Source organism: Jaculus jaculus, chromosome 8, assembly GCF_020740685.1.
Source record: "Jaculus jaculus isolate mJacJac1 chromosome 8, mJacJac1.mat.Y.cur, whole genome shotgun sequence".
Classification (NCBI taxonomy): domain Eukaryota; kingdom Metazoa; phylum Chordata; class Mammalia; order Rodentia; family Dipodidae; genus Jaculus; species Jaculus jaculus.
Window position 1 is genome coordinate 103,209,200 of NC_059109.1, and position 12,964 is coordinate 103,222,163.

The 12,964-nt window shown below is 39.7% G+C and overlaps 1 protein-coding gene across 3 annotated transcripts in view; it reads left to right on the plus strand.

The window, feature by feature from the left end:
- The first annotated feature begins 1,310 nt into the window (after positions 1–1,310).
- The window catches only part of Kiz (kizuna centrosomal protein), a 125,934-nt gene continuing 114,280 nt past the window's right edge, over positions 1,311–12,964 (plus strand). For 2 of the 3 annotated variants that reach the window (XM_045156476.1, XM_045156477.1), the window contains exons 1-3: positions 1,311–1,490; positions 8,678–8,740; positions 11,942–12,104. In XM_045156476.1, the coding sequence (XP_045012411.1) occupies positions 1,318–1,490; positions 8,678–8,740; positions 11,942–12,104 (399 nt within the window). In that variant the 5' untranslated portion in view covers positions 1,311–1,317. Of the gene's footprint in view, positions 1,491–8,677; positions 8,741–10,093; positions 10,130–11,941; positions 12,105–12,964 lie in introns of those variants that run through there. The other variant, XM_045156478.1, reaches the window with a different exon arrangement.

Consider the following 12,964-nt stretch of genomic DNA (forward strand, 5'->3'; position numbering starts at 1 on the left):
GATGGTCGAAAAATATTAAGACTTTGTTCCTGTAATTAAGCCATTGCTTGTATAAAGACACTATGTTTCCATAAAACCTTATATGTATAATAAAAAAACAATTCATAGCATATAATAGCTTCTAATTGAACACAAAATATTTCAGCCAGAGCAATACCTGTTGATGTTGCATAGGTGTTCAGAACCAAGGTTGCAGTGGTCATGGGATACAACATGGACAAATGCTGCCAGAAACATCTCAGGTTTATTATGTAGTTGATTTTGAATTAATTTTTGTTCACTGCACATTCAGAAACCTTTTATTATTGCCAATTTTTTCATGTCCTCCACAGTTACTATGCAACCCTTATGGGCTTAAACAAACTTTGGTTTAAATCACACTGGATTTAAGTCACATGAAAGAAACTAGTAATGGAGAAAAGAGACCTAAAGAGGTGTAGAATAAGGCACTAAAGTGACTACAGTCTCTCTCTTCCCATTGCCTTATAAGTTTTAGCATAGTTGCCTTTCTTCAGCAAGCTTTCTACCATGTTAACAGGGACAATGGTAAAAACATGCTTGTTATATGCTGGGCCCTCTTATAAATACTAACATATCACAGCCCAGTTCACAGGTGGACACTACAGCTTGTCCAGGCTCACAGTTGGGCACTGGGGAGAAAAGTGTGCCCAGATACTGTGGCTTCAGTGGTCTTGTCCTGTCGGAAGACTGTCCACCCGAGCGAGTTACACCTGCATAAACAAATATCTGCTTCACAAGCAACTAGCTACCTGCCGAAGGGTGATGGCACTTGGAGCGTTAAAGTCAACGAGGTCAAGTAAGGAGTTGTTTGTTGTTCTACTGTTGGGCTGCACACAGCTGTTTAGTATTAAGATTCTTCCCCTCCCGGCCTTTTGTTTCGCTTAGTGCCAACAGAAAAACAAGCTCATCACAATGTCTGGCACTTACTCTGCAAATCCTGAAAAGGAGGCAAGGAAAAAAGTAAGAAGAGAAAAATTGCATCTAACAAAGTCAATGCAATTGGACGGATTCCGTAAGGATGGGGAGAAGAGAGAGGCAGCTGTAGGTGAGAGGGGAAAGGACACTTCGTGCTCGAAGGCCCCTGCCCGGGCCTGTCTACCAGCAACAGCCAGCTCAGGCTACACTTCGCCCCGCCCGCCCCGCCATCTTGGCCCCGCCCACCCCGTCATCTTGACCCCCGCCCACCCCGTCATCTTGACCCCGCCCCTCCCAACCTTCAGTCATCGTGACCCCGCCCACTCCGCCATATTGGACCCGACCCCCGAAGGAGGCCGGCGCCGTGTTTACCCGCGGTGCATGCTGGGCCCGTCTCCTCTAGCAACGCGGCCCAAAGGCTTTCAGATAGCAATGTCCAGAGGGCGCGGTGGCGGAGGGGGCTGCGTGCCCCAGACTCCCGCCTCGTCGTCGCTCCTGCCGAGCCCCGACTACTACGAGAGGGTGGGCCAGCTCCTGCAAGCGCTGCGGGACAGGTACGGCCACCGGGCGGGATGAGGAGTCGGGCCGCGCCGCGCCGCCGAGGGGCTTCTCGGTGCCCAGTGCCGCGTTCATTCCCGTTCGTCGTGCCCGTCCTCTCGGGCCCGGGACTCGCCTGCCACCCCGCTAGCTCCAGATGGGCCCCTAGGACTGAGTTAACCACAGAGCCCTCTGTTTTTGGAGGGAGACGCGGGGCAGCTGCTGGGGATGCTGTCACATCTGTGAATGTGCCCAGAAGCGAATTTGGAAGTTTTCCTGCCCGTCACTCACCATCAAGCCTTAAGAATCTCTTTAGTCCTCTTCTACACGCCTCCCTTCTCCCTCTTTAAATTGTCATCTCTTTTTGACAACCGCACTGCATGCATCAGTGATGACAGATCTGTGTGTGTGTGTGTGTGTGTAAGTGTGGAGGAAACAGTGTAAGTAACCTATGCCCTATGCAGATGTTGGAGACCTTTTGGGATATATTGGCCAAGCCAAATTTCCAGTGAAGATATAAAATTTCCAGCAAGAGAAGTTCAGCTTCCGGAGGACTTGAGATTGCCTTTAATTAAAACATGAAAGATGAGAACTATTGAAACAGCTAGATCTGAGAATGCATAAATAGATAAAATTGTAAAGCAATTGACTATAAATAACCACAGGAAAGATAAGTTGTTTAAACTCTTATTTACCTGCCACATTAATTGGAGTTAGAAATCTCATTAGTTCATAAGAAAGGAAATAGATTTTGGTGTCTCTTGATAAAACAGTTGATAAGTGTGAAATCTTACACATTCTAATGAACAGGAGAACAGTGTGTGTGACAATTCTAATATAATAACAGTAATTACAGGTAAAGTAAAAGGCAGAAGTAACTGATCTTAAAAACAATTGCATCTTATGCTAGTTATTTTTTGTCAGTTATTTATAAAGCATCTATAACAGGACTTCTAATTGTCTTTAGCATATTTTATCTTCTACATACCTCTCTTTTTTGCAGACATACCTACTCTAGAAACCTCTTCTTTTCCAACTTAAGAAAAAAAAATCTCAGCAGAATCTTTTCTTTCCCAACCCCCATTTCTCTAGCTTTTGCACCCTTTGCATTCTTACTGTAGTACTCTCAGACCAAGTATAACTCATTTTCTGCCTAGACTGAGAATTATAGGAGGTCAGAAGCCACATCTAGCAGACTCTTAAGCTTGCAGTAGAGTAACTGTGGTGGAGGATGTGCTTGGTAAAATATTTGAATTTATAGATGAAATCCCAAAGTCAACGAAATAGTGTCTAGAAGTTACAGGTGTCTTATGTTGAACCCAGTGGCTACATATTGTCACTAAACAATGCCTATTTTCCAGTCATTCAGGAAATATGAATCCTCTTGTAGTTCCAGGGTGATATTGAACAGCTGCACGTACCTGATAATTAAAAATCATGACTCTGTTTCAGTCTGTAGCCCTTTGCCTTAGTGTCTGTTCTAGTTGAAGAGTAGTCCAGTTCTTTGTGTCTCTTTAGCCAAAGACATGATTGTAAAATGTTACTAGTTTAAATGGCACTGTTTTTGAATTTTAAAAAATGGTGAATTATTTTGGTCTCCTATGCTGGGAACACCTGGCTGTTTATAGTCCTTATGGTACAATAACTGTAATGACTACCCACTTTAGGTTTAGCACTTCCTGCTTTAATTATTAAACAGGGGGATGCTGTTGAAATTATATAAGAAATTTGAGTCAAATTTTATGGGCAGTTCATGGTTCTGCATTTGAAGATTTGTTTTATTTTTAAGTCAGTGCAAATCTGTTGCTGTATGTTCATTTTTCATTTTAAGAATCCATAATTAACTCTTATAATGCATATTACATACAAGATAGAGGCAAATAACTTTAGGTACAGAGAACTCTGCAATAAGAACATAGAAGCATGGGGTCTAGGCCCATGACCAGTGGTGAGAACTTGAGCAAGTCCTTTCTCCTTGCTGAACCTTGTTTTTTGTTTTTTGTTTTTTTTTACCAAAAAGGAGGGGATTTGACCAAAATGTAAAATAAATTCACAGGTAGATTGTTTTCTCAGTATATTAGTGGGCCTTTAAAAATATGAAAGCTATAATTTTGTGGTACAGTGAATAGATTATCATTTATGTGTTTGCATGCATCTTTTTCTTCTTCTTCTTCTTTTTTTTTTGAGGTAGGGTCTCACTCTAGCTCAGACTGACCTGGAATTCACTATGTAGTTCTGGGTCACCATGAGCTCATGGTGAACCTCCTACCTCTGCCTCCCGAGTGCTGGGATTAAAGGCGTGCGCCACCATGCTCAGCTTCACATGTATCCTTTTTAAAAGAACCAATTTCAATGACCATATAGACCATGGTCACTGTCTCCTAAAATTCCACAGTCTCTGAAATAAAGATTGCATCCTGGGGAGTACTCACAGATACTTTATCAATTTAGAAACTTATGAGGAATGGGAGATTAAAAACAATGCCTTTAGTCCCAGCACTGAAGTAGGAGCATTGCCATGAATTTGAGGCCAGCCTGGAGCTACAGAATGAGTTCCTGGTTAGCCTGGGCTAGAGTGAGACTCTGCCTCAGTAAAACAACAACAACAAAGAATAACAAACACAATCCACCTCTTCTTAGCTCTCATTGAACTATTAACTGATCTAGTAGCTGGACATTTCTCTTGATAAGCCCCAGTTATCATAGCTGTATTCACAAATTTTATAGTCAGAGTGTTTTTCTGTGTATGCAGTACTTTCTCTGCATTGTGCTGAAAGTCAATAATTGTCTCTAAAAGAGTCTAATGGAGTGACTTGTTATAGTGAGTAAAGTACTCACAAGTATGGTAGGAGCATACAAGTGGAATTGACTCTTACAATTATTATATATAAAAACATCCTTTAAAACGTCCATTAACCAGCCTAATTTTTTTGAGTGCCGATATTGATTCAGGATCACATATCATAATAGTCCAGAAATTGACACTGAGATATTAGTGTCTAAAGATGACAGGGAATTGTATTGAGGCAAAAACAGAATAGCAAGTGGCTTAAAATGGAGAAAACTCAGCCCTGTAAGGACCACCAAGCTGTAAAAACCCAGATGAAGGGTGAAAGTGGCTGGAACGTGCATTGTGTAAACACCTCAGGTTTCCAAGTCGGGGTGGTGCCAAGACTCTGAAATAGAGATTTAATACGTCAAATTTATATAGTGATCCTACCCATAAGCCTTCACCCTGCTTTTGTTGAGGTAAATATTTGTTTTTTAAGCCTTATATTCAAAGTAGATTGGAAGAAATCAGCATTCAGAGATATTATAGCATGGAGGAAGGAGTTAGAAAATGCGTCAGGGATGAAGAGTTGACAAAATTGGCACCATTTTGTGGTAGAGGGCTACAGTGTGTGATTGTGGATCTTCAGTGTATGGTGTGTTCTAATAAAGAGGGTGTGTGGTCGGTAAATGTCTGTATCCACTGAAAGGAGAACTGGAGAGCAAACATGTTACATTCATTAAGCAGAATATGCTATTTGGGAAGTGATAGACTTCCAAAGAGACACTGATCCCTTTCAGTAGATGTCATAAATTAATTTTAAAATAAATTGAAGTTTACAGAAAAGTTGCAGTCAGTACTCCTCTCACCCAGATTTGTTAACTACTGACTGACATATTACATTTTCATTTTCTCTCTCAACTTCCTATGTCAAATAAGTAGTCTTTTTTGAACCATTTGAGAATTGTTGTGTGATGGCCTATCACTAACATCTCCAGTATATATTTTTTAAGAAAACAAGGATACTCTTGTACACAATCACTAAACAACTCTCCCAGTCAGGCTTCAACCTTGTAATGCCCCTGTCAAAAACCAGCCACTGCAGCAACATCCCTTTCTCTTTCAAGTCAGGTTGCCCACTCTCTCCAGTTATTCACCCTTCATGATAATACCTTTGAAGGTTTAATAACCAAAGCTTCAATACAAATTTCTTAGCATGTAGGAAAGCTACCGATTTCTGTGTGTGTATTTTGTATCCTGATACATGGCTATAGGTGTTTATCAGCTCTAACAGTTTGCTGGTAGAGTCATTAGGGTCCTTTCTGTCTAGAATCATGTCATCTGCAAATAATGATAACTTGATGTCTTCCTGTCCAATTTGTATCCCATTTATGTGTGTCTCTTCTATTATTGCTATGGCTAAGACTTCCAGTACTATATTAAATAAAAGTGGGGACAGTGGATACCCTTGTCTTAAGAGTTCCTGATTTTAGTGGAAAAGCTTCCAGTTTTTCCCCATTTAGTATTATGTTGGCTGTAGGTTTGTCATAAATAGCCTTTACTGTGTTTATATATATTCCTTGTATTCCCAGTCTCTGTAGGACATTTATCATGAAGGGATGTTGGATTTTGTTAAATGCTTTTTCTGCATCTAATGGGATGATCATGTGATTTTTTTGTCCTTCAGTCCATTTATATAATATATTAAATTTATCAATTTGCATATGTTGAACCATCCCAGCATCTCTGGGATAAAGCCTACTTGGGTGAATGATCTTTCTGATACATTCTTGTCTTCTGTTTGCCAATATTTTGTTGAGAAGTTTTTCATCTATGTTCATGAGGGAGATCAGTCTGTAATTTTTTTTTTTGTTGTTGTTCTATCTTTGTCTGATTTTGGTATCAGGGTAATGCTGCCTTCATAGAAGGAGTTTGGTAGGATTCCTTCCTTTTCTATTTTATGGAAAAGCTTAAAAAGCAATGGTGTTAGTTCTTCCATGAAGGTCTGGTAAAATTCACCAGCGAATCCATGTGGGCCTGGACATTTTTTAGTTGGCAGATTTTTGATAACTGCTTGTATCTCCATACTTGTTATAGGTCTACTTAAGTGGTTAATCTCATCTTGATTTAATTTAGGTAGGTCATATAAATCAAGGAAATCATCCATTTCTTTCAGATATTCATACTTTGTGGAGTATATGTTCTTATAGTAAGTCCCTATAATTTTTTGAATTTCTCTGGTGTCTGTTGAGATGCTGCCTTTTTTGTCTCTAATTTTATTAATTTTTTATTAATTTGTGTCTCTTCTCTCTTTTGGTCAGATTTGCTAAGGGTTTATCAATATTGTTTATCCTTTCAAAGAACCAACTCTGTTTCATTGATTCTTTGGATTATTTCTTTGGTTTCTATTTCATCAATTTCTGCCCTAATCTTTATTATTTCTTCCTGTCTACTGATTTTCAGTTTATCTTGTTCTTCTTTTTCCAAGGCCCTAAGGTGAAGCATTAACTTGTTTACTTGAGACCTTTCTAACTTCTTAATGTAGGCACTTAAAACTATAAATTTCCCTATTACGACTGCCTTCATTGTGTCCCAGAGATTTTGGTATGTTGTGTTCTCATTATCATTTGACTCTATGAATTTTTTTTATTTCCTTCTTGATTTCTTCATTGACCCATTCATCATTTAGTAGTTTATTATTTAGTTACCATGATTTTTTGTATACTGTATGGTTTTCTTGCTATTAATTTGTAGTTTTATCCCATTGTGATCAAATAGAGTGCAAGGAATTATTTCAGTTTTCCTCTATTTGTTAAGATTTGCTTTGTGTCCTAATATATGGTCTATTTTAGAGAATGTTCCATGTGCTGCTGAAAAGGTCCAATGTAAGCCAAGATGACACAAGTGTGCAAGGTCACACATGTGCACTAAGAGGCACATGCATTTGGGTTTCGATTACAGTGGCTGAAGGCCCTCTTGTGCCAATTCTGTCTCTCATTCTCACTCTCTTGCATTAAAAACAAACAAACAAAAAAACAAAAAAACAGTTTGTTAGGCTTGCCTCAAAAAAAAAAAAAAGAGCAACCCAATGTTTAAGGTAATATATAAATAATTAAGAACTCAACATGGGAACATGGGGCCAGCCTCTGTCCTTTGAAAGACCATCCTCTGCTATGGTCCTTATCTTTGTGTCACAGATTTTTTTTTTTCAGTATTCTTTTCTCAGATATTAAGTTATTTTACCCTTTAAGGCCTTTAGTTAATGTTAAAATAGCAATTTGACCCTTGTTAGGTGAGGTTGAAGGCAAAATTTAGATGGAGGTTGGATGGGACCTTCTGTGGTTGAACTTGCCAAGGTCTCATCTTAAAATTGAGTACCTTCCTGTTCAGCTTTCCCTATAGCCCCCATTCTGGCTAGAGGAAAATATTCTGGCTGCCATTGCCATCTTTGCTACCCAGGCTTTCTCTCCAGCATTCATTTGAACACCATAGTATGTCTTTATTAGGAGTAGCTGGCAGATAATGGTGACATTATAAAGTTATTAAAAAAATCTGCCTTAGATTTGCTGTCTAATTTTAGGAGACCTGATCTCTATCAAGTTTGAGGCTGGGTCTGCATTCCTGAGGCCTGTTCCTGACTCAGCCACTTGCTCTGCTCAGTTTGGAGTGATTGTGAACTGAGTAAGCCACCGATCTTCATTCCAAAGTAGATTTATGGAAACTGTGCATAGAAGCACCATTCTAATGCCACCAACTCATTCAAAACTGGCTATATTTTATATCATAGATGTATTTTGTTAACTATTAGCTCTCCTCCCTAGAATGTTACCAAGACATGGTACTTAGTTGACTTGTTCATCATGTTACACTCTGGGCCTAGAGTAATGTCTGGCTTTACATGGGTAGTGGGGAATCGAATCTGGACCACTGGGCTTTGCATACAAGCACCTTAACTGCTGGGCCATCTCTCCACCCAAATTTTGTATTTTGCTTCATATTGGTGTTTTTTTAAATCTATTTACTTGCAAGCAGAGAGAAAGATAGAAGAGACACAGAGAGGAGAAGAGAGAGAAAGAGAAAATGGGCATACCAAGACCTCCAGCTACTGCAAATAAACTCCCGATTCATGTGCCACTTTGGGCATTTGGCTTTGGGCACTGGGGAATCAAATCCAGGTCATTAGGCTTTGCAGACCAGCACCGTAACCACTGAGCAATCTTTTCATCCCTGTTTGTTTTTTTTTTTTTTAAACTTCATTGGTGATTAGTATTTTTGTGTCTTTGTTTCAATTACTTCTGGTATTTTCTGTTTCTTGAAGAGACTGAAAAAGCATTCTTACAAAGGTGTGACTTTGAAGGACATCATGGTCCAGATTTATCAGCTTTTTATGTATCAATATAATGATTTATGAAATGTTTTCTTTTTGTTTTGTAGTGAAAAGAAGAGATTAGACCTGGAACATAAACTTTATGAATACAATAAGTCTGAGAAATGCAGGTAAGAGATAACAGTGATGAAAATTTTCAAGTCAGTTTGTATATGTTAATTAAAATTTAATCCCTACTAGGACTGGGGAGATGGCTGAGCAGTTTTTTTTTTAATATTTTTATTTTTATTTATTTATTTATTTCGGTTTTTTTCGAGATACGGTCTCATTCTAGCCCAGGCTGACCCAGAATTCACTATGGAGTCTCAGGGTGGCCTCGAACTCATGGCAATCCTCCTATCTCTGCCTCCCGAATGCTGGGATTAAAGGCGTGCGCCACCACGCCCGGCGGCTGAGCAGTTTAAAGGTGCTCGTTTTCAAAGACTGTTAGCCCAAGTTTAAATCCCCAGCACCTATGTAAAGCCATATGTAAAACAGCATATGTGTGGGCACATATGTGCTCTGCCCCTCAACACATACACACCCAAATATATAATTAAAAATCAGTCCCGGGCTGGAGGGATGGCTTAGCAGTTAAGGCGTTTGCCTGCAAAACCAAAGGACCCAGGTTCGATTCCCCAGGACCCATGTAAGCCAGATGCACAAGGGGGCGCAAATGTCTGGAGTTGGTTTGCAGTGGCTGGAGGCCCTGGCGTGCCCAATCTCTCTCTCTCTCTCTCTTTATCTATCTTTCTCTCCCTCTTTCTCTGTCAAATAAATAAATAATAAAATATATTTAAAAAATAAGTCCCTACTAATAATATTATAAATTTTGTAGTTAGAATGTTTTTACCATTCTTATATTCCCAATGTATAATAATTTGAAGTAAATGTTATAATTTTATATAGTCACTGTTAATGACCATTATTTTATTTTTATCTCTTGGTTTCTGTGTTATTTCAGGAATATGCTTTTTAAAAAATATCTTAAAATAAGACACAGCATAGTCTGTTTTTGGTTATAATTTAAATATATTCAGTTTCTGTAATGATCCAGGCATGTAATTACTATAGCAGATCTTTCAACAACCTGTTGTGAGCAGAGTTACATGGTTTCCCATGTGTTCCTGGATATATGAAAATGACTAAACTATTATGAGCAGTGGAGAATATATATATTATTTTAGGCTACTTACTGTAATATTAAGAATAGGATTTATAAGCCGGGTGTGGTGGCACATGCCTTTAATCCCAGTACTTGGGAGGCAGAGGTAGGAGGATTGCCATGAGTTCAAGGCCACCCTGAGACTCCATAGTAAATTCCAGGTCAGCCTGGGCTAGAGTGAGACCCTACCTCAAAAAAACAACAAAAAAAATAGGCTTTATAATTTATAATTTTTTTCTCTTTCTTTCTCGAGGTAGGGTTTCACTCTAGCCCAGGCTGATCGGCAATTCACTATGTAATCTCAAGGTGGCCTGGAACTCATGGCAGTCCTCCTACCTCTGTGCTGGGATTAAAGGTGGGTACCACCACACCTGGCTTTAATATTTAAATTTCTTTTTTATTGAAGCCTAAATTCATCTTTAAACCAGATGTATGCATTACCTCCAATATTCATACTGAAAATTTCTAGCTATGATAGCATTTAATTTGCAATTTGTGTCACATGAGTGAGAAATGAAAATTTTTAAAATTTTTATTTATTTTCAAGAGAGAGAGAGAATGGGTGTGCCAGGGCCTCCAACCACTGCATGCAAACTCCAGATGCATGCATCCTGTTGTGCATCTGGCTTACATGGGTCATGGGGAATTGAACTTGGTTCCTTTGACTTTGCAGGCAAGCGCCTTAACCACTAAGCCATCCCTCCAGCCCAAGAAATGAAATTTTTTTTGCATTATGCTATACTATAACCAATACAGTACCTCAGTGATGCCAAATTAATTTACTTTCTCTAAAAATTTGTGTGTATTATGTCCTATGGGTTTCATACTTTGAGTAAAATAGCTTCTATTGTCTCATTAACAGTTTTGTTAAAGAAAAGTGTTCTTTTGGCTACTCAGCTCCACTCTAAGGCTAAAGACACTGTGGCTTGGGGAAGTGAAGGACATACCTTCTAGTAATTCCTCTTGCTGCTGATGGCAACACTGGGTAGGAGTAGCTATGGACTTCTGATCCAGTGTTCTACTTCCAGAAGAGTCAGGCCTGAGAGAAGCCTTTACAGTGCCAAGTAGAGGTATAGAGACAGGCAGTATGCATGGAGAAGTGTTTGTGTCATTAGGGCTCAGTGAGTGCTAAGGTGGGACTGGAAAGGGCAGGGAAAATCTTCCATAGGGTTTCATTTCTGGTGGGGGCCTGAAGTAAATTGGGGCTTGTTCCTCCTAGCCTTCCTCCACCATCTCAAGTACCTGGCCTGAAGCCCCCAGACCTTTCTGAACCTTGCTTCCCAGCCCATGTATTCTCTATAAATGCTAACTCTGGTATTTCAGCTTATCAGCTATTACTGCTAGGGGTTGACTTATAGTGCCTGATAAAACACAAACCTCTGGTGTAAGTGTGAGAATTGTGAATAGGGGGATAGGGAGTGAGGGTGATAAGAAGGTAGATCCAGGCAAAGTTGATGTGGGGGTGAGACTGTACACACGATTAGAAACATGCATCAGAGCCTTGCTGTATAATACCTTACTGGTCATAAACTTAAGGGAAGAGGAAGGCCTTATATGTAACCTTCTAGTTACTGGCACAAAGAACCCAGCCAAAAGCAGCTGATGGGAAGAGGTTGTTTATTTTGGCTTACATTTTGAAGTGGAAGCTTCCTTACGGGAAAATACAGCATGAGCAGAAGCTGGACATTACCACTGCTATGTCAGGTAGAAGCAGCAGCCGGAGAATGAGCAACTACCACTGGCAAGCTAGGGGCTAGTAAACCTCAAGGGTTACCCCTAGCAATGCTCCACCTCCCAAATTGCTGCCAGCTAGGGTTCAAAGATTCAGAACTCATGAGTTTATAGGGGACACCTGGTTCAACTTGCCACACTACATTTATCTAGAGGCCCAGAACTAGAATCCAGGTGTCAGTGAATATGCATGAGCAGGTAGGCACTGGCTAGGGTTGTTATTTGCCCACTGTAGACCCCTCTACCCTCCCTGCCTGCCCAGATACCCCTCTGCTGTGGCTTGTATCTAGAAATCTTGGCACTTTTTAGGCAGTTTTTACAAACAAAGTGGTTTGAAGTCTCCCCTCCCAGCCAAAAAAAGGAAAATTGTTCTTTTACTAGGTTTGTTGCAGTCAAACTACATTGTTTAAAGATCTGTTGGTTTTTATTTTTGCAGAGTTAAGCTGAAATATACAAAACTAAAGAAATATCTGCAGGAACTATGTGAATCTGAAAAGAAGGCTCGTATTCGAAACCAAGAATATTTAAAGCAATTTGACCATATCGATACTCATATTGGACACTTTACCATAAATACAGAGAAGCTTCAAGAACTGAAGGTGACATTTCTGTTTTATACTGTGTCTTTTTTTTTTTTTTTTGGCATATGTCTGTGTTTGTTGTGTATGTGAATGCATATATGTGAATATATATATGGGCAGGTGCACGTGCATAGGCATGCACGTGCGTATAGAGGCAGGAGGACAACCTTGCTGTTATCCTCAGGAAATTCATCCACCTTTTTGACATAGAGTATTTCATTGGCTTGAAGCTCATCAGTTGAGATAAAGTGGCTAGCCAGCCCGTGAGCTTCAGGGAATTTTCCTGTCTCTACCTCTCTAGGGCTGGGATTACCAGTGTATGCCACTATGCCCAGCATTCTTCCATGGGTACTGGGGAATCAAACTTAGGTCCTAATGCTTTCAAGGCAAGCACTTTATTCACCTTATCTATGACTTTGCTGCCAGCCCCTGTGTTTCATAAATCTTTTCCATATCCGTAGTAGTCACTAATGTTACTTGTTTGTACATAGGGATAGGTATTAACCTTCTTTGTGGATTTTCATGTGGCCAGTTTTGATCATAGGACTTGAAATTACATTTTCTGATATTTTTACTGTGTAGTTGCGTAGTTAATTGAATATCTGTAACATAGACAAGACCCAGCCACTACTGAGTACAGGATCTGACCCATGGTTATTTGTGGAATTGTTAAATTTGAGCAGCATCAGGGTTTCATTTAGAAGCTTCTTCCTGATTTCAACTATAGTCCTTTAATTAATTAATTAATTAATTTTTGATGATCTGGGATCATCTCTTCATGTCAAGCAGTTCATTGAGGGTAGGGAGCAGTGAGGGGTAGAAATAGCCCTGGAAGTTCACTTTGGTGTGCCTAGGCTACACAATAGAAAGTAACTGCT